This window comes from Oncorhynchus masou, chromosome 31, assembly GCF_036934945.1.
Source record: "Oncorhynchus masou masou isolate Uvic2021 chromosome 31, UVic_Omas_1.1, whole genome shotgun sequence".
In the NCBI taxonomy this organism is placed as follows: Eukaryota; Metazoa; Chordata; class Actinopteri; order Salmoniformes; family Salmonidae; genus Oncorhynchus; species Oncorhynchus masou.
Window position 1 is genome coordinate 57273374 of NC_088242.1, and position 19568 is coordinate 57292941.

General features: G+C 42.6%; 1 protein-coding gene across 4 annotated transcripts in view; it reads left to right on the forward strand.

Moving 5' to 3' along the window:
• The window catches only part of LOC135524159 (liprin-beta-2-like), a 126400-nt gene that overhangs the window by 88301 nt on the left and 18531 nt on the right, over positions 1-19568 (forward strand). For 2 of the 4 annotated variants that reach the window (XM_064951421.1, XM_064951420.1), the window contains exons 6-7: positions 8695-8787; positions 16573-16684. In XM_064951421.1, coding sequence (XP_064807493.1) covers positions 8695-8787; positions 16573-16684 — 205 coding nt within the window. Of the gene's footprint in view, positions 1-7574; positions 7773-8694; positions 8788-16572; positions 16685-16994; positions 17031-19568 lie in introns of all 4 variants that reach the window. The other 2 variants (XM_064951418.1, XM_064951419.1) reach the window with 2 other exon arrangements.

Consider the following 19568-nt stretch of genomic DNA (forward strand, 5'->3'; position numbering starts at 1 on the left):
GGGTAGATATTTGACGAACTGACTTGTTGGCTAGGTGGCATCCTATGCCGATGCCACGTTGAAAGTCACTGAGCTCTTCAGTAAGGCCATTCTACTGCCAATGTTTGTCTATGGAGATTGCATGGCTGTGTGCTTGATTTTATTCAATGTATTTTCAATGTATTTTTTCCCTGCCAAGAAGTTTCCTTTCGTTTGAAAGTTTGTTTCTTAGGTCCTTTGTTGATGTAATGAATTCTTTACAGTCATGTTTTTTAATCATCATATTTTCAACAACTTCCCAAAAATACACTTTAGAACACTCTCATGAAGCATTATGACCATCCTGTGTCACTTTACTTGGACTAAGAAAATGCACTTTATGACACTATCAAGATCCATTATGACCATCATACTCATATAATCCAGATAGGCCTATCACGTACATGCCCATATGTCAGTCATTAGTCAAAAAGAGGGTGTATTGTCCTGCTCCTGAAATCTGCTCCTGCATTTGTCCCAGTCATCAGCAACAGAGCATTGGGGTAGTAGGTGCATGTCTGACATTAATTTGTGTGCAATTACAATGATAATTTAATATTATACATTTAAAAAACAATATATAACATATGAACATAAAGATGTAAACTTTTCATGTGGCGTTGGCTGTGTCTGTGTGGGAATCATCAGAGCCTCAGCCCTGTCACAACCCCAGTCTGTCTGTGTGGGTATCATCAGAGCCTCAGCCCTGTCACAACCCCAGTCTGTCTGTGTGGTAATCAGCAGAGCCTCAGCCCTGTCACAACCCCAGTCTGTCTGTGTGGGTATCATCACAGTCTCAGCCCTGTCACAACCCCCAGTCTGTCTGTGTGGGAATCATCAGAGCCTCAGCCCTGTCACAACCCCAGTCTGTCTGTGTGGGTATCATCAGAGCCTCAGCCCTGTCACAACCCCAGTCTGTCTGTGTGGGTATCATCAGAGCCGCAGCCCTGTCACAACCCCAGTCTGTCTGTGTGGGAATAATCAGAGCCTCAGCCCTGTCACAACCCCAGTCTGTCTGTGTGGGTATCATCAGAGCCTCAGCCCTGTCACAACCCCAGTCTGTCTGTGTGGGTATCATCAGAGCCTCAGCCCTGTCACAACCCCAGTCTGTCTGTGTGGGAATCAGCAGAGCCTCAGCCCTGTCACAACCCCAGTCTGTCTGTGTTGGTATCATCAGAGCCTCAACCCTGTCACAACCCCAGTCTGTCTGTGTGGGAATCAGCAGAGCCTCAGCCCTGTCACAACCCCAGTCTGTCTGTTTGGGAATTATCAGAGCCTCAGCCCTGTCACAACCCCAGTCTGTCTGTGTGGGAATCATCAGAGCCTCAGCCCTGTCACAACCCCCAGTCTGTCTGTGTGGGAATCATCAGAGCCTCAGCCCTGTCACAACCCCAGTCTGTCTGTGTGGGTATCATCAGAGCCTCAGCCAAATCACAACCCCCAGTTTGTCTGTATCATAGAGAATCTGATCTTGTGTTAAATAAACATGATTTAGTGTTGTGGACGAACGTTGAGGTCCAGGGCACCCAAACGCCCTCGCTGCCCCAAAAGGCAATATAGAGACTGATAAACAGGGACGGAAATTGGCTGAGACGTGAAAACACGACAGGGCCTAAACGAGATCTTCTGACAGACAAGCGGGCAGATGAGAAATGGCACGGAGCAGAAACACTGGCTGTATTCAAGAAATTCTGATGAGCAATCATCAACTGAGCATAACACTAAAGACATATGCATAGCAGATCGAATACAATAGTGACATCTGTGGGAAGTCAAATCTTTGTTGTATTTCTAATGAAGTATTGCAATAATCAAGAGCAATCTGACTGTGACATTATGCAGAGATGTCTTGGGGACAGAGTAAGTTATACTGACTGAGGGGGAACACGTAATGTACACAGCTTGTCGGTCACGCCTCTCTGCCCCCGTCCCATAAATCAATGATATCCGGGCAGAGCTGGACTCAATGCAGGTCGTGTTGCCGTGGTAACATGAAACCAGTCTGCATTTGTTTCATCCACAAACACTTGTCCCTGGAAGTGACAGCTGCTGGGCCCCATGCACTAATGGGGAATGGCAGAAATTCACTTGGAACATTCCACAAGTGCAAACACTTTCACTGCCGAGACCTCCCCTCGACCACCAAGCTCAGAGCGTACAGCTATATATAGAGGGGGAGCGTGTGTCTTATCAGCCGTACTGTAAGTGTAACATCATCTGGCACTATCATATGAAACTTCCTCTGTCCACAGGCCTGGCATTTCTGTCAGTGTATCCAAGATTAGGACATTAAACACCGCCCCTCCCTACTATTCAGGACATGGAGTTGCGCACTACTACTCAGCACGTTAGTGCAGTGGTATTTCAACTTTTTCAGCGGGGACCCCATTTCTGGGAAAATCCTTCTTTTTACCTGTCTCCTCCCGTTCATCTACACCAGGGGTGTCAAACTCAATCAGCGTACGGGTCACATTGAAAAAACAGACATAGCCTGTTGTGTCTTTTGTTTTGTTTACGTGCAAACAACTGGCCCAAACTGGCCATTGTTTTATTTGAAAAAATATGGCCCTTTATAATGTCCACTTACTAGATGTGCAGAAGATGAACGTAGAGATACTTGGGTGCAAAGGAGCAAAAAAAACAAAACAGTATGGGGATCAGGTAGTTGGGTGGGATATTTACAGATGGGCTATGTACAGGTGCAATGATCGGTAAGCTGCTCTGACAGCTGATGCTTAAAGTTAGTGAGGGAGATATAAGTCTCCAACTTCAGTGATGTTTGCAATTCGTTCCAGTCATTGGCAGCAGAGAACTGGAAAGAAAGGTGGCCAAAGGAGGAGTTGGCATTGGGGGTGACCAGTGAAATATACCTGCTGGAGCGCGTGCTACCTAGACTTATAGATGACCTGGAGCCAGTGGGTTTGGCGATGACTATGAAGTGAGGGCCAGCCAATGAGAGCATACAGGTCGCAGTGGTGGGTAGTGTATGGGGCTTTGGTGACAAAACGGATGGCACTGTGATAGACTACAGCATGGCTGAGGTGCACCCATGACCAGCTTAGAAACCAGATTGCATAGCGGAGAAGGTTCGGTGGGATTCGAAATGGTCGATGATCTGTTTGTTAACTTGGCTTCTGAAGACTTTAGGAAGGCAAGGTAGGATAGATAGGTCTGTAACAGTTTGGGTCTAGAATGTCTCCCCCTAAGAAGAGGGGGATGACTGCGACAGCTTTCCAATCTTTCGGGATCGCATACGATACGATAGAGAGGTTGAACAGTCTAGTAATAGGGGTTGCAACAATTGCGGCGGATAATTTTAGAAAGAGAGGGTCCAGATTGTCTAGCCCAGCTGGTTTGTAGGGGTCCAGATTTTGCAGCTCTTTCAGAACATCAGCTATCTGGATTTGGGTGAAGGAGAAATGGGAGAGACTTGGGTAAATTGCTGTGGGGGGTGCAGAGCTGTTGACCGGGGTAGGGGTAGCCAGGTGGAAAGCATGGCCAGACGTAGAAAAATGCAAATAGAAAATCTTCATTATCGTGGATTTATCAGTGGTGACAGTGTTTCCTAGTCTCAGTGCAGTGGGCAGCTGGGAGGAGGTGCTCTTATTCTCCATGGACTTTACAGTGTCCCAGAACCTTTTGGAGTTTGTGCTACAGGATGCACATTTCTGTTTGAAAAGCTAGCCTTTGCTTTCCTAACTGCCTGTGTATAATGGTTCCTAACTTCCCTGAAAAGTTGCATATCGCAGGGGCTATTCGATGTTAATGCAGTACGCCACAGGATGTTTTTGTGCTGGTCAAGGGCATTCAGGTCTGGAGTGAACCAAGGGCTATATCTGTTCTTAGTTCTACATATTTTGAATGGGGCATGCTTATTTAAGATGGTGAGGAAAGCACTTTTAAAGACTAACCAGGCATCCTCTACTGACGGAAAGAGGTCACTATCCTTCCAGGATACCCGGGCCAGGTCGGTTAGAAAGGCGTGCTCGCTGAAGTGTTTTAGGGAGCGTTTGACAGTGATGAGGGGTCGTCGTTTGACCGCGGACCCATTACGGACGGAGGCAATGAGGCAGTGATAGCTGAGATCCTGGTTGAAGACAGCAGAGGTGTATTTAGAGGGCAGGTTGGTCAGGATCTATGAGGGTGCCCGTGTTTATGGATTTAGGGTTGTACCTGGTAGGTTCCATAATAATTTGTGTGAGATTGGCAGCATCTAGTTTAGATTGTTGGATGGCCGGGGTGTTAAGCATATCCCAGTTTAGGTCACCTAACAGTACAGACTCTGAAGATAAATGGAGGACAATTAATTCACATATGGTGTCCAGGGCACAGCTGGGGGCTGAGGGGGTCTATAACAAGCGGCAACAGTGAGAGTCTTATTTCTGGAAAGGTGGATTTTTAAAAGTAGAAGCTTGAACTGTTTGGGCACAGACCTGGACAGCATGACAGAACTCTTCAGTAGATTGCAACTCCACCCCATTTGGTAGTTCTATCTTGGAGGAAAATGTTGTAGTTGGGGATGGAAATTTCTGAATTTTTGGTGGCCTTCCTAAGCCAGGATTCAGACATGGCTAGGACATCGGGGTTGGTGTAGTGTGCTAAAGCAGTGAATAAAACAAACTTAGGGAGGAGGCTTCTGATGTTAATATGCATGAAACCAAGGCTTTTACGGTTAGAGAAGTCAACAAATGATAGCGCCTGGGGAATAGGAGTGGAACTGGGGGCTACAGAGCCTGGGTTAACCTCTACATCACCAGAGGAACAGAGGAGGAGTAGGATAAGGGTACGGCTAAAGGCTATAAGAACTGGTTGTCTCGTGCGTTGGGGACAGAGAATAAAAGGAGCAGATTTCTGGGCGTGGTAGAATAGACTCAAGGCATAATATATGGACAAGGATATGACAGGATGTGAGTACAGTGGAGGTAAACCTAGCCGTTGAGTGACGATGAGAGAGGTTTCGTCTCTGGTGGCACAAGTTAAGCCAGGTGAGGTCTCCGCATGTGTGTAGGGTGGGACAAAAGAACATTTTGAGCGGGACTGAAGGCTCTACAGTGAAATAAAACAGTAAAAACTAGCCAAGACAGCAGGAGACAAGGCATATGGACATTAGAGAGAGGCATAAAGCAGGTGCATAATATGCTGTGACCCTAATCAAAAAGTACTTAATAACTCCAAATAGCAAAATGTAGCTGTAGGTTATTTTAACATTTTAACTTAAAACATTTTGTTCATTTGTTTTGCACTGCATGGATCACCAGTGCAGTTGAATGCAGCATTGCTGTATGGTGCACTCGGGAATGTCTTGTCGTTGAGTAGCCAGGCTACTGCTCAAATGTTGCTGTAATAGGTCTACATGTTTCTCCTTTGCATGGTGTTTTGTTGCAGGTTTTGCTTTTTGGTTATTGATTGTCAAGCTTTAAAAACTGAAGCCAGACTGCAACCCTTTAGGAGCCAAGCTACTTTCCATCCCCTGTGAGCTGTAAACGGCTTGTGTTCATGTTTATGTCCAATGGCAGATGAGCACCGATACGTTTTATCTATAATTTCTCTTCATTATTTTCTTCAAATGACGGATCAAAAACCATTTGATTAGATTGTCGACTTCATTCATGATGATGACTGCACTGCTAGCTTGCTAGATAAGAATGTTAATGTATGATGTTGACATGATCAGTCCAATCAAAGCGACTGTAGATATAACGTGGTTTGACATCATTTTATCTGTCGCCAATGACCTTGAGCCTTCTTGGATGGGCACTTCTGATGTAACTCTATGGCAGCACCAAAGGGGCTTGAATGTTTTAGCTCTACCCTTAGATTTGGCAGTGACATAGTGTCCCCATGAGTGACAGAACACTGAGACAATCATGGCGCAACTAGAGAACATTACCAACATCTACGCTCCGTATTTTTCACTGGCTGCCCCACCACGACAGAAAGCACTGAGCTAGGCTGAAACACCTGCATTTTGGAGCTGACTAACTCAAGAAAGCAAAGAGACCAAGTTTGTATGAAGCTTTATTAACTCAATGATTTGTAGATTATTTGTTACATTGTTTGCAAACTGATATGTGACACGTATTAATGTCAAAATAACATGCAAAACAGGCAGCCCACCCCCCCCCCCAAAAAAAAAACACTTAAACAAGGAGGCAAACAATGACATGCTACATTTAAATAAATTATGTATCATTGTATGTAGCCTACATTGAGGTATTATCTTCAGTGTCACTATGACAATGAACGTACCCTAAAACAGTTGAATGTGTTACCACTTTATTAATAAGCCTACAGTGTGCACTAGGATGTGTTGATCAGTTGATTGACAGGTGTACTGTAAAATGATAAATGATAAACGTTCCTCTATTGTGGATGCTCACCAACGTGGGTTTGAGTCCAGACTCGCGATAAACAGTTACTGCAAAACTGCAATCTGTAGGTGTTTGTTCACGTCCATCTAAGTCAACATTTGTAATTGGCTGATGAAGAATTTGTTGCAGGATATAATCACTGGCACCTGGTGAGGTTAGCATCGGGCTAACTTCATGTTGTCTGATGGGACCAGCTACAATTTAGCGTTCTGTCACGTAAGTAAATCAACAATGTCTGTTGGCTGATAAGCATTTTGAGCCGGATAAACTGTTTAAGTTTAAATCTGTGCTTAAGTTCGCAAGTATGCCCCCAAGGTAACTATCCACACATAGACATGGGCAGAAATCCTTCTCCGGAGCAATGGGGGCTGGAATTAGGTACAGCAGGAGACATTGCTTGCAAACTGATATGTGACACGCATTAATGTCAAAATAACATGCAAACCAGGCAAAACAGGCAACCCCCATTCAGGGCTCACAACAGCCCTGAATGACGAGTCGCCACTGCTCTGGGAGGAGCGGTGTGTGTGTGTTGTTTGGCGTGGCCCACTTGGCAGTGCTTGATATGACTTTTAGTGCAGAGCATGGAGGGCGATATGGAAGCGGGCCAAAACGAATTGACAAACCAAATCATTGCGCGGGCCGGATAGAAATGTGTCATATTTTAAAATGTTGGCAACCCCACTGCAGTTCCCCCGTGACCCAACTAGGAGTCGTGACCCCCACTTTGAATACCACTGTGTTAGTGAGACATCCCGTTTCACATGCCCTTAGGTTTAATCATAGTTGGCCAAACTGCTAAGAATTTAGTTAAGAATCAACTTTCTGTCCTAAATCTTTGGTGCTTTCCAATTCCCATGGGAAGTAAAGCAAACTTTTGCCCTTGAGTCAGACAAGCCGTTCCTCCCATTTGCACTTTGAGAACTTGCAAAGTAGGTCAGGAACTTTTCTTATGCTGTCTGGCAGCATGTGACAGTTTAACCGTGTCAAATGTGATCTGCATTGAAACTCAGAGGTCCCTTTACCCTCATCCTAGTAATAACCACTTCTGTTACGTGTCAAATGTTTAAAAAAATTAGAAAAACAACATAGAAACATTTAACTCACAACAGTGCATATTATTTTGAAACGTTTTTATTATATTTTCTCCGTTTTCTGTTTTGTATTTTTTTTCCCCTCTCACAGTGTGTGGTAAATCTGATTAGCGAGCTCCAGGAGCAGATGTGTAGGTTTCAGGAGGAGATCCATACCCGGATCATGGAGAAACGGGCCATGGAGGCCCAGGGGGAGAGTGGTGTCCGCAAGGCCTACAACCAATGCCCCGACGTGGGCTTGGGTGGCTCTGACGTGGAGGAGGTTTGCTGTCGCTGTGGAGGACAGAATGTAGGAAGACTCTCTGAACCAAATGGACGCGCTCCCCCGTCTCTCTTAACCCCCGTCCTCCTCACCCTTCTGGAATCCTCTACAGGCTTTAACACTACCCGCTTCTCTTACAGTGTCCGACGTCTCTACCTCTCCTACTACAGTGTGTGGGAATCCTGTGGTTTTCATGTGTGCTGTTTGCTTCCATGTCCAGGTGTTATCTCAATCTGCGTTACTCATTGTAAGTGGTGTGGTGTGTTTGCATATCCGTGGGTCATCTTATTAATGCAGCCAGGGTTTGCTGGTCACTTTCTCCAAGTACTAGGCTTGGTTAATGGCTTATGCTACTAACTACCCTGTCTCTAAACATGAGATTCATTGTTAACATGTTTTTTATGACTTTATGACATTTTCAAAGAAACATGATATTCTTGTTGCCAGTTTCTTGTTGCCAGTTGCCAGTTTAAAAAGACAACTTTTTAAAATGTGCCTAATTGATGCTATAACAAACTGGAAACCAGACTATCTAACTGACAGGTAATGGCCAAAAAACATTGGTCCTTTTAAGTAGTCTGAGCCATCCATACTGAGTACAGTATAGGGGACTGACTGACTGGTCACATATTGAAAGGGTCACCTGCTGTGTTTCCTGGGAAGTGGAGGTTTAGCTTTTTGTCTTAACTGCACGGTGTTTTCGGCTGTCAAGGGAACAAACTACTTGGGATTTTGAAAACCTTCCCTTCTACTTTTTGGTGTAACGTGTTCATTTATAAACTGAGGGAACAATGTCTAGATCCTAACACTGTTTTTTGACTGTGGAGAAATTGGCGTTTTCGTGTGAAAGGCACAGTGAAGAGCATGATGTTTTTAGTTTGGAGATTTTACATCAAAGGGACAGTTATTTTCAACTAAAACATTACAATATGTTCTGTGTTATTCACAGGGCTTTCTGCAAGAACTCCGATTTCTCAAGAGTAAAGTGGATGAGCTGGAGGGGGAGAAATCGCAGTATGAGAAAAAACTAAAGGCCACAAAGGTAAAAAAATCATTTCTGTCACCTTTTTTCTTTATAGTTCACTAATTATCTGTTAGTGTAGTTTATTCACATGGCACTTTGTGACACCCACTTTAGTTATTTTGTTATTTTTGCTTATTAATATTCCAATTTCCTTTGAACACATACGGTACAGTCGGAAAGTATTCAGACCCCTTGACTTTTCCCACATTTTGTTACGTTACAGCCTTATTCTAAAATTAATGATTTTCCTCATCAATCTACACACAATACCTCATAATGACAATGTGAAAAGAGTGTTTTATAAATTGTTGCTAATTTATAAAAAAATAAATAAACAGAAAAACCTAATTCAGACCCTTTGCTTTGACACTTGACATTTAGCTCAGGTGCATCCTGTTTCCATTGCATCCTTGAGATGTTTCTACAACTTGATTGGAGTCCACCTGTCGTAAATTCAATTGATTTGACATGATTTGGAATTGCACACACCTGTCTATATAACGTCCTACATTTGACAGTGCATGTCAGAGAAAAAACCAAGCCATGAGGTCGAAAAAAATGTCCCTAGAGCTCCGAGACAGGATTGTGTCGAGGCACAGATCTGGGGAAAGGTACTGAAAAATGTCTGCAGCATTGAAGGTCCCCAAGAACACAGTGACCTCCTTCATTTTTAAATGGCAGAAGTGGGAGGTGACCAAGAACCTGATGTTCACTCTGACAAAGCTCCAGAGTTCCTCTGTGGAGATGGGAGAACCTTCCAGAAGGCCAACCATTTCTGTAGCACTCCACCAATCAGGCCTTTATGGTAGAGTGGCCATATGGAAGCCACTCCTCAGTAAAAGGCACATGACAGCCTGCTTGGAGTTTGCCAAAATGCACCTAAAGACTCTCAGACCATGAGAAACACGATTGAACTCTTTGGCCTGAATGCCAAGTGTCACGCCTGGAGGAAATCTGGAACCATCCCTACGGTGAAGCATGGTGGTGGCAGCATCATGCTGTGGGGATGTTTTTCAGCGGCTGGAACTGGGAGACTAGTCATGATTGAGGCAAAGATGAATGGAGAAAAGTACAGAGAGATCCATGATGAAAACCTGCTCCAGAACTCTCAGGACCTCAGACTGGGGTGAAGGTTCAACTTCCCCAGGACAACGGCCCTAAGCACACAGCCAGGATGACGCAGAGGTGGCTTCGGGACAAGTCTCTGAATGTTCTTGAGTTGTCCAGCCAGAGCCCAGACTTGAACCAAATCGAACATCTCTGGAGAGACCTGAAAAGAGCTGTGCAGCAACGCTCCCCATCCAACCTGACAGAGCTTGAGAGGATCTGCAGAGAAGAATGGGAGAAACTGTATATCCCCAAATGTATTTTTTATTTTTTTATTTTACCTTTATTTAACTATGCAAGTCAGTTAAGAACAAATTCTTATTTTCAATGATGGCCTAGGAACAGTGGGTTAACTGCCTTGTTCAGAGGCAAAACAACATATTTGAACCTTGTCAGCTCAGGGATTCAATCTTGCAACCTTTCGATTACTAGTCCAATGCTCTAACCACTAGGCTACCTGCCAAATACAGTGCCAAAGGTGCTTCAACAAAGTACTGAAGGTGCTTCAACAAAGTACTGGTAAAGTGTCTGAATACTTATGTAAATGTGATATTTCAGTCTTTTATATTTAGTAAATGTGCAAAAATGTATAAAAAACAGTTTTTGCTTTGTCATTATGGGGTATTGTGTGTAGATTGATAAAAAACAAAAACATTTATTCCGTTTTAGAATAAGGCTGTAATGTAAGAAAATATGGAAAAAATATGGAAAATTTTGGAGATAAACTGTTCCTATCTTCAAGCTTACTGTCTACCCCTTCTGGCTTTCTCTCTCTCTAGCTGTCTATCTCTTACTCTCTCCATGTGTGTTACCAGTCGCTCTTGTCCAAGCTCTCTAGCCTGAAGCTCACTGTAGAGCACACTCAGGTAGAGAAGCAGCACTGGGAGGAGCGATGGCGGACCGCTCAGGTGCATCTTCTTCTTCCTCACCCCTAAACCGCCTCTCGTGCTGACTCCTCCTTCTCCTCCCCCTCTGCTCTTGTTGTGCTCCACCTCCTCCTTCGTCTGCACCTGTCCCTCTTCCTCCTGTTCCTCTCCTCTTGTTAACCCCCATGGTTGTGGAATCTCATTCACCCAATCCCATACAGGTTCAGGTGGTTCTACTGAGATCCTCTGGGTAGAGTTTACTAGGAGTATTGTCACCTGTGTGACTATTAAATCTACGGAATCCATATGACGAACACCTCTGACGTACCCGTTTTAAGTCACTTTAGATTAGAGCTCAGATGTTATTTTCTTATACATATAGTTAAATAATGTGGAATGATATAAAAGATTCCTCCAAAATAAGGACATACTTTCTGTTATATATATATATATATATATATATGGTGGGAGAATGAGAGAAATCCAAAAAATAACAAATTAAGATAAATGTATGAAATAGAAAGAGAAAAACAAACTTTTGATATTGATGCGGTCCGACAGCTCACTATTACTCCCCCGTCCTCCCTTACCAAGAACGAATAATACAGAAAACTCGGCATGCTCCAATGGCATTCTGTTATTCAATGTACGTGTTTTGCAAGAGCGTGCGGAAGGAGGATAGAGGGGGCGATACGTACATCTCAGGCTGCAGACAGTTTGTCCATGTGCACAGGATATATCTACACTGTGCTCATCCAGCAGAGACGAGTCAAGTTTGTGTGTGTGGTCGTGAACGGTAGACAGAAGTTCGTTCTAGGACTCCTGTTTAGTTCACTGACCAAGTTCATGACCTCCTAAAGGTGTCTCTGTAGTTATTGACTAGTGACTACTTCCACACAGGCTCCAGTCAGTTCGGACTGGCAGATATTCATCATGCTCACCTCCAGGCTGCCACTCAGGCTGCCCTATAGGCTATATTGGCTTAGTGAGATTCCCTGTTTAATGTGCATGTGGTCTATTGGGTTTGTACTGCAGTGGTGAAGTGTACTGTTGTGCTTTCATCCTGCCTCATTCATTCTCCAGTTTTATGTCTTCTACTGTACCTAGTTCCAGCCCACATTGCTCCAACCTGTGTTACCGGAGAAGGATTGCTGCCCATGTCTATGTGTGGATAGTTACCTTGGGGGCATACTTGCGAACATGAGCAAAGATTTAAACTTAAACAGTTTATCCGACTCAAAATGCTTATCAGCCAACAAAAATTGTCGATTTACTTAAACGTGACAGAACGCTAAATTGTAGCTGGTCCCATCAGATAACATGAAGTTAGCCCGATGCTAACTTCACTAGGTGGCAGTGATTATATCCTGCAACAAATTCTTCATCAGCCAATTACAAATGTTGACTTAGATGGACGTGAACAAACACCTACAGATTGCAGTTTTGCAGTAACTGTTATTTTAAGACGTTTATTGCGAGTCTGGACTCGAACCCATGTTGGTGAGCATCCACACTAGAGGAACGTTTATCATTTTACAGTACACCTGTCAATCAACCGATCAACACATCCTAGTGCACACTGTAGGCTTATTAATAAAGTGGTAACACATTCAGCGGTATTATGCATGGTAACAGCTGGAAAAGAGAGGCAAGCAATGTGTAGCCGAAGTAAGAAGTTAAATATTGATATTAAGCCATTCGTTAGCTAAATATTAGGGCTATAAATATTTACCTGTCAAAGTGCAAGGAAAAAAAGTTTACAGATTATGAAATGGCAGATCTGCGCGTTCCTCTGCGATCCCCAGGCATGTGGAGGTATTGATCAGGCCTATTGATTGGCTTTTTCTTGGGACTCCATAAGATTTAAGAGGAATAGCCGAGGCAGCAGGGATGCCAGGTGCATAAATTCTCTACAAAACAATGAAGTCGGACTACTTCGAGATGTGTAACCTAAGTTAGAAGCGTATGCGCATTAGCCCATAATTCATTAGCTCAATTAGCTCATTAACTCTTTCATTAGCTCTTAGATTCATTAGCTCTTTCTGAAGTACACTATAAGTGTAGCCTACACGTTTACGTAATAGAAAGTATACACACACCTTGACTTTTTCCACATTTGTTCTGTTCCAGCCTGAATTATTAATGGATTAAATTGAGATTTTTTTTTACCACTGACCTACACACAGTACCCAAAAAGTGGAATGATGTTTTTTACTAATTAATAAAAAATGAAAAGCTGAAATGGCTTGAGTCAATAATCCTTCAACCCCTTCGTTATGGCAAGTGGGAATAGGTTCAAGAGTAAACATTTGCTTTACAAGTCCCATGATAAGTTGCATGGACTCACTCTGTGTGCAATGATAGTGTTTAACATGATTTTTGAATGACTACCGTGGCTCTGTACCCCACACATACAATTATCTGTAAGGTCCCTCAGTCAAGCAGTGATTTTCAAATTCAGATTCAACCACAAAGACCAGAGAGGTTTTCCAATGCCTCGCAAAAAATGGCACCTATTGGTAGATGGGTAAAAAAAAGCGGACATTGAACATCTCTTTTGCATGATGAAATGATTCACTACATTTTGGATGGTGTATCAATACACTCAGTCACTACAAAGATACAGGTGTCCTTCCTAACTCAGTTGTCAGAGATGAAGGCAACCACTCAGGGATTTCACCGTGAGTGTGATAGGAGAACACTGAGGATTGATCAACAAACATTGTAGTTACTCCACAATACTAACCCAATTGACAGAGTGAAAAGAATGAAGCCTGTACGGAATACAAATATTCCAAAACATTCATCCTGTTTGCAACAAGGCACTAAAGTAATACTGCAAAACAATGTGGCAAAGCAATTCACTTTTTGTTCTGAAGTGTTATTTTTGGGGCAAATCCAATACAACACATTACTGAGTAACACTCTCCATATTTTCAAGCATAGTGGTGGCTGCAGCATCTTATGGGTATGCTTGTCATCATTAAGAAGTGGAGTTTTTCAGGATAAAAATGAAACGGAATGGAGCTAAGCACAAGCAAAAATCCTAGAGGAAAAGCTGGTCCAGTCTGCTTTCCACCAGACACTGGGAGATAAGTCTCTGGGCTTACCTCCTTAGTGGAACACGTCACCAATTAGTGATAGCAGTGAAGGTAAATTACAGCTATTTGACAAGACCACAAGACCACATCTTCAACTCTTTTTTTTAATGAAGTACGAATATAAACATACTTGTTGCATAATCCTCCTACATCTTTATTGCTGTGAAAGCACACAAATGAGTGTGAAACTGTAAAAGGTTTGGGTGTAGCTGGTGCAGAGGAGTCAGGCGCAGGACAGCAGAAATGAGTAATAAAAGTAACTTTACTCAAAATGACCAAATACATGTAATAATACCAAGCCCACACAATAGGACTGAAAAACATAAAACAAACACACACAAAAACAATGGGGAAAACAGAGAGTTAAATAATGAACAAGTAATTGGGGAATTGAAACCAGGTGTGTAAAACAAAGACAAAACAAATGGAAAATGAAAAGTGGATCGGTGATGGCTAGAAGGCCGGTGACGTCGAGCGCTGAATGCCGCCCGAACAAGGAGAGGGACCGACTTTGGCAGAAGTCGTGACAGAAATGATAGGGAGAAACGTGGGATTTTGTCATATATGCGAAAAAAAACAGTTTGTCTCACGTTAGGACATTTTGTTACAGACCAATGGAACAAAAGTAAACCTTCGATTTGTAGCTTTTAAATATTCCTCTCGTGGCCAGCGCTGACCTATTTTAAGAAATGCCATTGGTTGGTGGATATAAAGTCAAAGATCTTAGGCTGATGAAGAATTTGTTCCAGGATATAATCACTGCCACCTAGTGAAGTTAGCATCGGGCTAACGTGTGCCATGTTATCTGATGGGACCAGCTACAATTTACTGTTCTGTCATGTGTCAGTCCCCAATTTTAATTGGCTAATACCCATTTTGAAACTGTTTACATTAAAACGGTTGGTCGCAAATATGGCCACATTGTGTTTAAAGTTCTTTGTTCGACTAGAATAGATTCTTTGAAACACAGAGATTTTTATTGACTTGAATTGATCAGTATTTGTTTGTTCTCCCTACCCCACTAAGGACTTAAAGCGGTGCTCCAAAACGTTTGTATAATTTCAGCGTGGTGCTCACGAGCCAAAATGGGTCCCCGTTTTTGTTGTTCTACGTCATCCAATTTGTATGATACAGTATGTTACGAATCCAATTTGCACAATATGTTACGAATTTGAATGTGTTTAAGATTGTGGACAGTGTCTTTTATCAGGAATTATGCACCACACCTAGGGCTGTTGCGGTGACCGTATTACCACCACACCGTCGGTCACGAGTCATGAAGGCAGTCAAATTCCACATGACTATTTAGTCACGTAATTAGGCTTCTCCAAGCTCTGATGCTGCTGCTGATCATAAGTAGCCTACCAAACTTGCTAACTGCCCCGTACTCAGCACTCCATTGTCCCTTTATGCAATCTGGCATCAATGCAAATGTAATCGAAAATCGAATCAAATACTTCATGAGAGCCCATGAGCTCATGTTGCGCAACATTTCTATAGGCTATGCAATTGCGTGAGAAAACAGAGTGATGGCCTCTACTAAAAAGAGGAGGTTCCAATCTTATTTAGGTCGACTTTTGTACTATGGCGGATAGTAGATTGACATAAGCTAGTGCTTTTGCTGTTCGTAAGGCCTACTCATCTTGTTGGCTGGCGAGAAGTAAACGTGGGCAGTTCAGTTGCGTCCCCGATGTGTCTGTCTTCACTTGTAGCATATGAGAAAGACCCGATCATGTGATGGAGAGCCATGTGAGTGAGAGGTGATTTGGAATGCGCAGCACTCAAGGCATGGATTTTTTTAAGGTGCATTACTACCACACAAAGGAAATGCCGCCGTGAAATTGTAGGCATTATCAAGTGCTTGTCAAATTGTGAATGAGTGACTGATGTAGTGTGTACAGAACAAAGCAGAGCTCATGACTTTCAAGCAACTTTAAAAAAAATCATCATTAGAGTCTCATCATGCAGGCTTACAATGTATTAAAAATCAAAACATATAGGCCAACGTTTGTAGAACAACTAAAGTTACATTAATAACTCTAAATGAAGCATATAGGAATACCTATTTCTTTGTTAACCGCTCAACACAGAATAGACACGTGCGCACTCCCACAAATCATTTAGAGAAAATATCCAGTGTATTTTAGTCAGCTTTGTTCAATTGCATTCTTCCTACTATAAAATAATATAAAATAATGCCACGGAATTCTAAGCAGTTCTTCTGCTGAATGAACAAGTGTAGCCCACAGCCATTGGCATAGCCAGATCAGGGCCTAATATAAGGACAACTCAGAGTATGCTGTTCTGTTCTTCTGAAATAGACTACATTTCATTCACATCATACTTCTTTATGCCTGTCTTAAATAAATAATGGATTTATTGTGAAGGTGTAGGCTATATTACATGGATTTAGTAGACTTTTTGTAGATGTAGATGTTCCAAAGGTCTGCTTCAGTGGCTTGTGTGGAAGCCAGGAGATGCTAAATGGCTTTATGTTAATTACCTGTCAATTACCATGGGACTGACAGTTGTTTTCTTGACATTCACCTGCTGACAAAGTTTTGTGACTGCCACAGCCCTATCCACACCCCTCTCATGCTTTTCCTCCTTGAGGAAGACATAATTGTCTTGCCAACTTGTACCTATATCTGTATGAGATCTAATGTCATAATGTGGCTGTCAACATGCAGTATTAACTTGTATCACTCCATTGACCGTGACCCTCTCAGGCGGAGATAGCAGACCTACAGCAGATGCTGGCTTCCAAAGACTCTGCAATTGAGGGCCTACAGAGCCAGCTGGTCTCCAGAGGCCCAATGACCAATGAGAACCCAGAGAGAGGTAACTTTACCTGTCAAACATACATCATCAGTAATACCAGGGACTGGCTATTTTAACGCATACTGTCATTATTTCAGGTGTCCCACCTCAAACTTAATACCATCCACTAATGCTTATTCTACTGTCAGGGCAGGGGGAGACTTTGAACATTGACATTTGATAATACGAACTAATGATACATATTTAGAGGTTGAATTATACCAGCTGGTTGTCTGCATGTGGTGCCTCATTCAGATAATACAATACCTATCAAATGCCCTCTCTCTGCCCCCTCCACTGTTGTCTCTTTACTCTATGCTGCCCCCTGCAGTAGAGGAGGTGTATAGGAGACAGCTGACAGACAAATGTAAGTCTCTAGTCTCTAAGCTCCTGCAGTTGTGGCCCTGGTACAATGCTGCTCCGCCGTCACTGCCTCTCTACTGTGTTGTCTAACCCACGCTGGCATGCTGTCATGTCTGTCATACCCATTCCATCAGCCCCGGCAGCTGCAGATGGGAGAAGGGGTGAGGGGGGAAGAAGGGGCAGGGAGGAGGGAAGCTCTGACACATCCTCACACCCACGCCCATAAGACCATTGGAGATGAAATGGCCTAATAGAGAAGCATGTCTGTTCTACGAAATATATTGTCCAATATTTTATTTTCTCTTGTTACGCTGTGTGCACTGAGCTAACATACATGATTGTTGCTGACACTCAAAAAGCCTACTGTAGCTGCTGGCAAAGTAATTCAAAGCCTATACTTTATCAATCAGGTTTAACTTTCCAGTGCCACTATTTTTGCCATTTAATGTTATTATTAAAACAAAATCAGACCACCCCGTAGTAGAATAGTTGACCTATTTACCTAGTCGGCTTGTTGTACTGTGTTCTATGCAAGATAAATGTTCCTCTGAAGGCACATTCAAGTTGCGAGAGCATAGGGAGAGAAACGTACTCTGACAAGCAGTCAATTCAGAACAATTTTTAATGCAATCGTGGGAAAAAATACTTTTGAAAGCAGTATTGGCCTTTGTTAAGAAAAAAGAGGGGGATACCAGCTTTCTATTGCTACCACATTTATTTCTTTACTCCTAAAATTGTGTGCGGCATAAATAAATAAAAATGATATATACAGTGCCTTGCGAAAGTATTCGGCCCCCTTGAACTTTGCGAACTTTTGCCACATTTCAGGCTTCAAACATAAAGATATACAACTGTATTTTTTTTGTGAAGAATCAACAACAAGTGGGACACAATCATGAAGTGGAATGACATTTATTGGATATTTCAAACTTTTTTAATTAACAAATCAAAAACTGAAAAATTGGGCGTGCAAAATTATTCAGCCCCTTTACTTTCAGTGCAGCAAACTCTCTCCAGAATTTCAGTGAGGATCTCTGAATGATCCAATGTTGACCTAAATGACTAATGATGATAAATACAATCCACCTGTGTGTAATCAAGTCTCCGTCTAAATGCACCTGCACTGTGATAGTCTCAGAGGTCCGTTAAAAGCGCAGAGAGTATCATGAAGAACAAGGAACACACCAGGCAGGTCCGGGATACTGTTGTGAAGAAGTTTAAAGCCGGATTTGGATACAAAAGGATTTCCCAAGCTTTAAACATCCCAAGGAGCACTGTGCAAGCGATAATATTGAAATGGAAGGAGTATCAGACCACTGCAAATCTACCAAGACCTGGCCGTCCCTCTAAACTTTCAGCTCATACAAGGAGAAGACTGATCAGAGATGCAGCCAAGAGGCCCATGATCACTCTGGATGAACTGCAGAGATCTACAGCTGAGGTGGGAGACTCTGTCCATAGGACAACAATCAGTTGTATATTGCACAAATCTGGCCTTTATGGAAGAGTGGCAAGAAGAAAGCCATTTCTTAAAGATATCCATAAAAAGTGTTGTTTAAAGTTTGTCACAAGCCACCTGGGAGACACACCAAACATGTGGAAGAAGGTGCTCTGGTCAGATGAAACCAAAATTGAACTTTTTGGCAACAATGCAAAACGTTATGTTTGGCGTAAAAGCAACACAGCTCATCACCTGAATACACCATCCCCACTGTCAAACATGGTGGTGGCAGCATCATGGTTTGGGCCTGCTTTTCTTCAGCAGGGACAGGGAAGATGGTTAAAATTGATGGGAAGATGGATGGAGCCAAATACAGGACCATTCTGGAAGAAAACCTGATGGAGTCTGCAAAAGACCTGAGACTGGGACGGAGATTTGTCTTCCAACAAGACAATGATCCAAAACATAAAGCAAAATCTACAATGGAATGGTTCAAAAATAAACATATCCAGGTGTTAGAATGGCCAAGTCAAAGTCCAGACCTGAATCCAATCGAGAATCTGTGGAAAGAACTGAAAACTGCTGTTCACAAATGCTCTCCATCCAACCTCACTGAGCTCGAGCTGTTTTGCAAGGAGGAATGGGGGAAAAAAATTCAGTCTCTCGATGTGCAAAACTGATAGAGACATACCCCAAGCGACTTACAGCTGTAATCGCAGCAAAAGGTGGTGCTACAAAGTATTAACTTAAGGGGGCTGAATAATTTTGCACGCCCAATTTTTCAGTTTTTGATTTGTTAAAAAGGTTTGAAATATCCAATAAATGATGTTCCACTTCATGATTGTGTCCCACTTGTTGTTGATTCTTCACAAAATAATACAGTTTTATATCTTTATGTTTGAAGTTTGAAATGTGGCAAAATGTGGCAAAAGGTCGCAAAGTTCAATGGGGCCGAATACTTTCGCAAGGCACTGTACATGGTCCAATATGTAAAAATAATTTTAACGTAATTTTTACCAATATGTTATTGGGCTCATTTCTGGAGTTGGAAAATATATTGTAGATGGTGTCAGCATCCTCATTTTTTCAACATTTATTTTG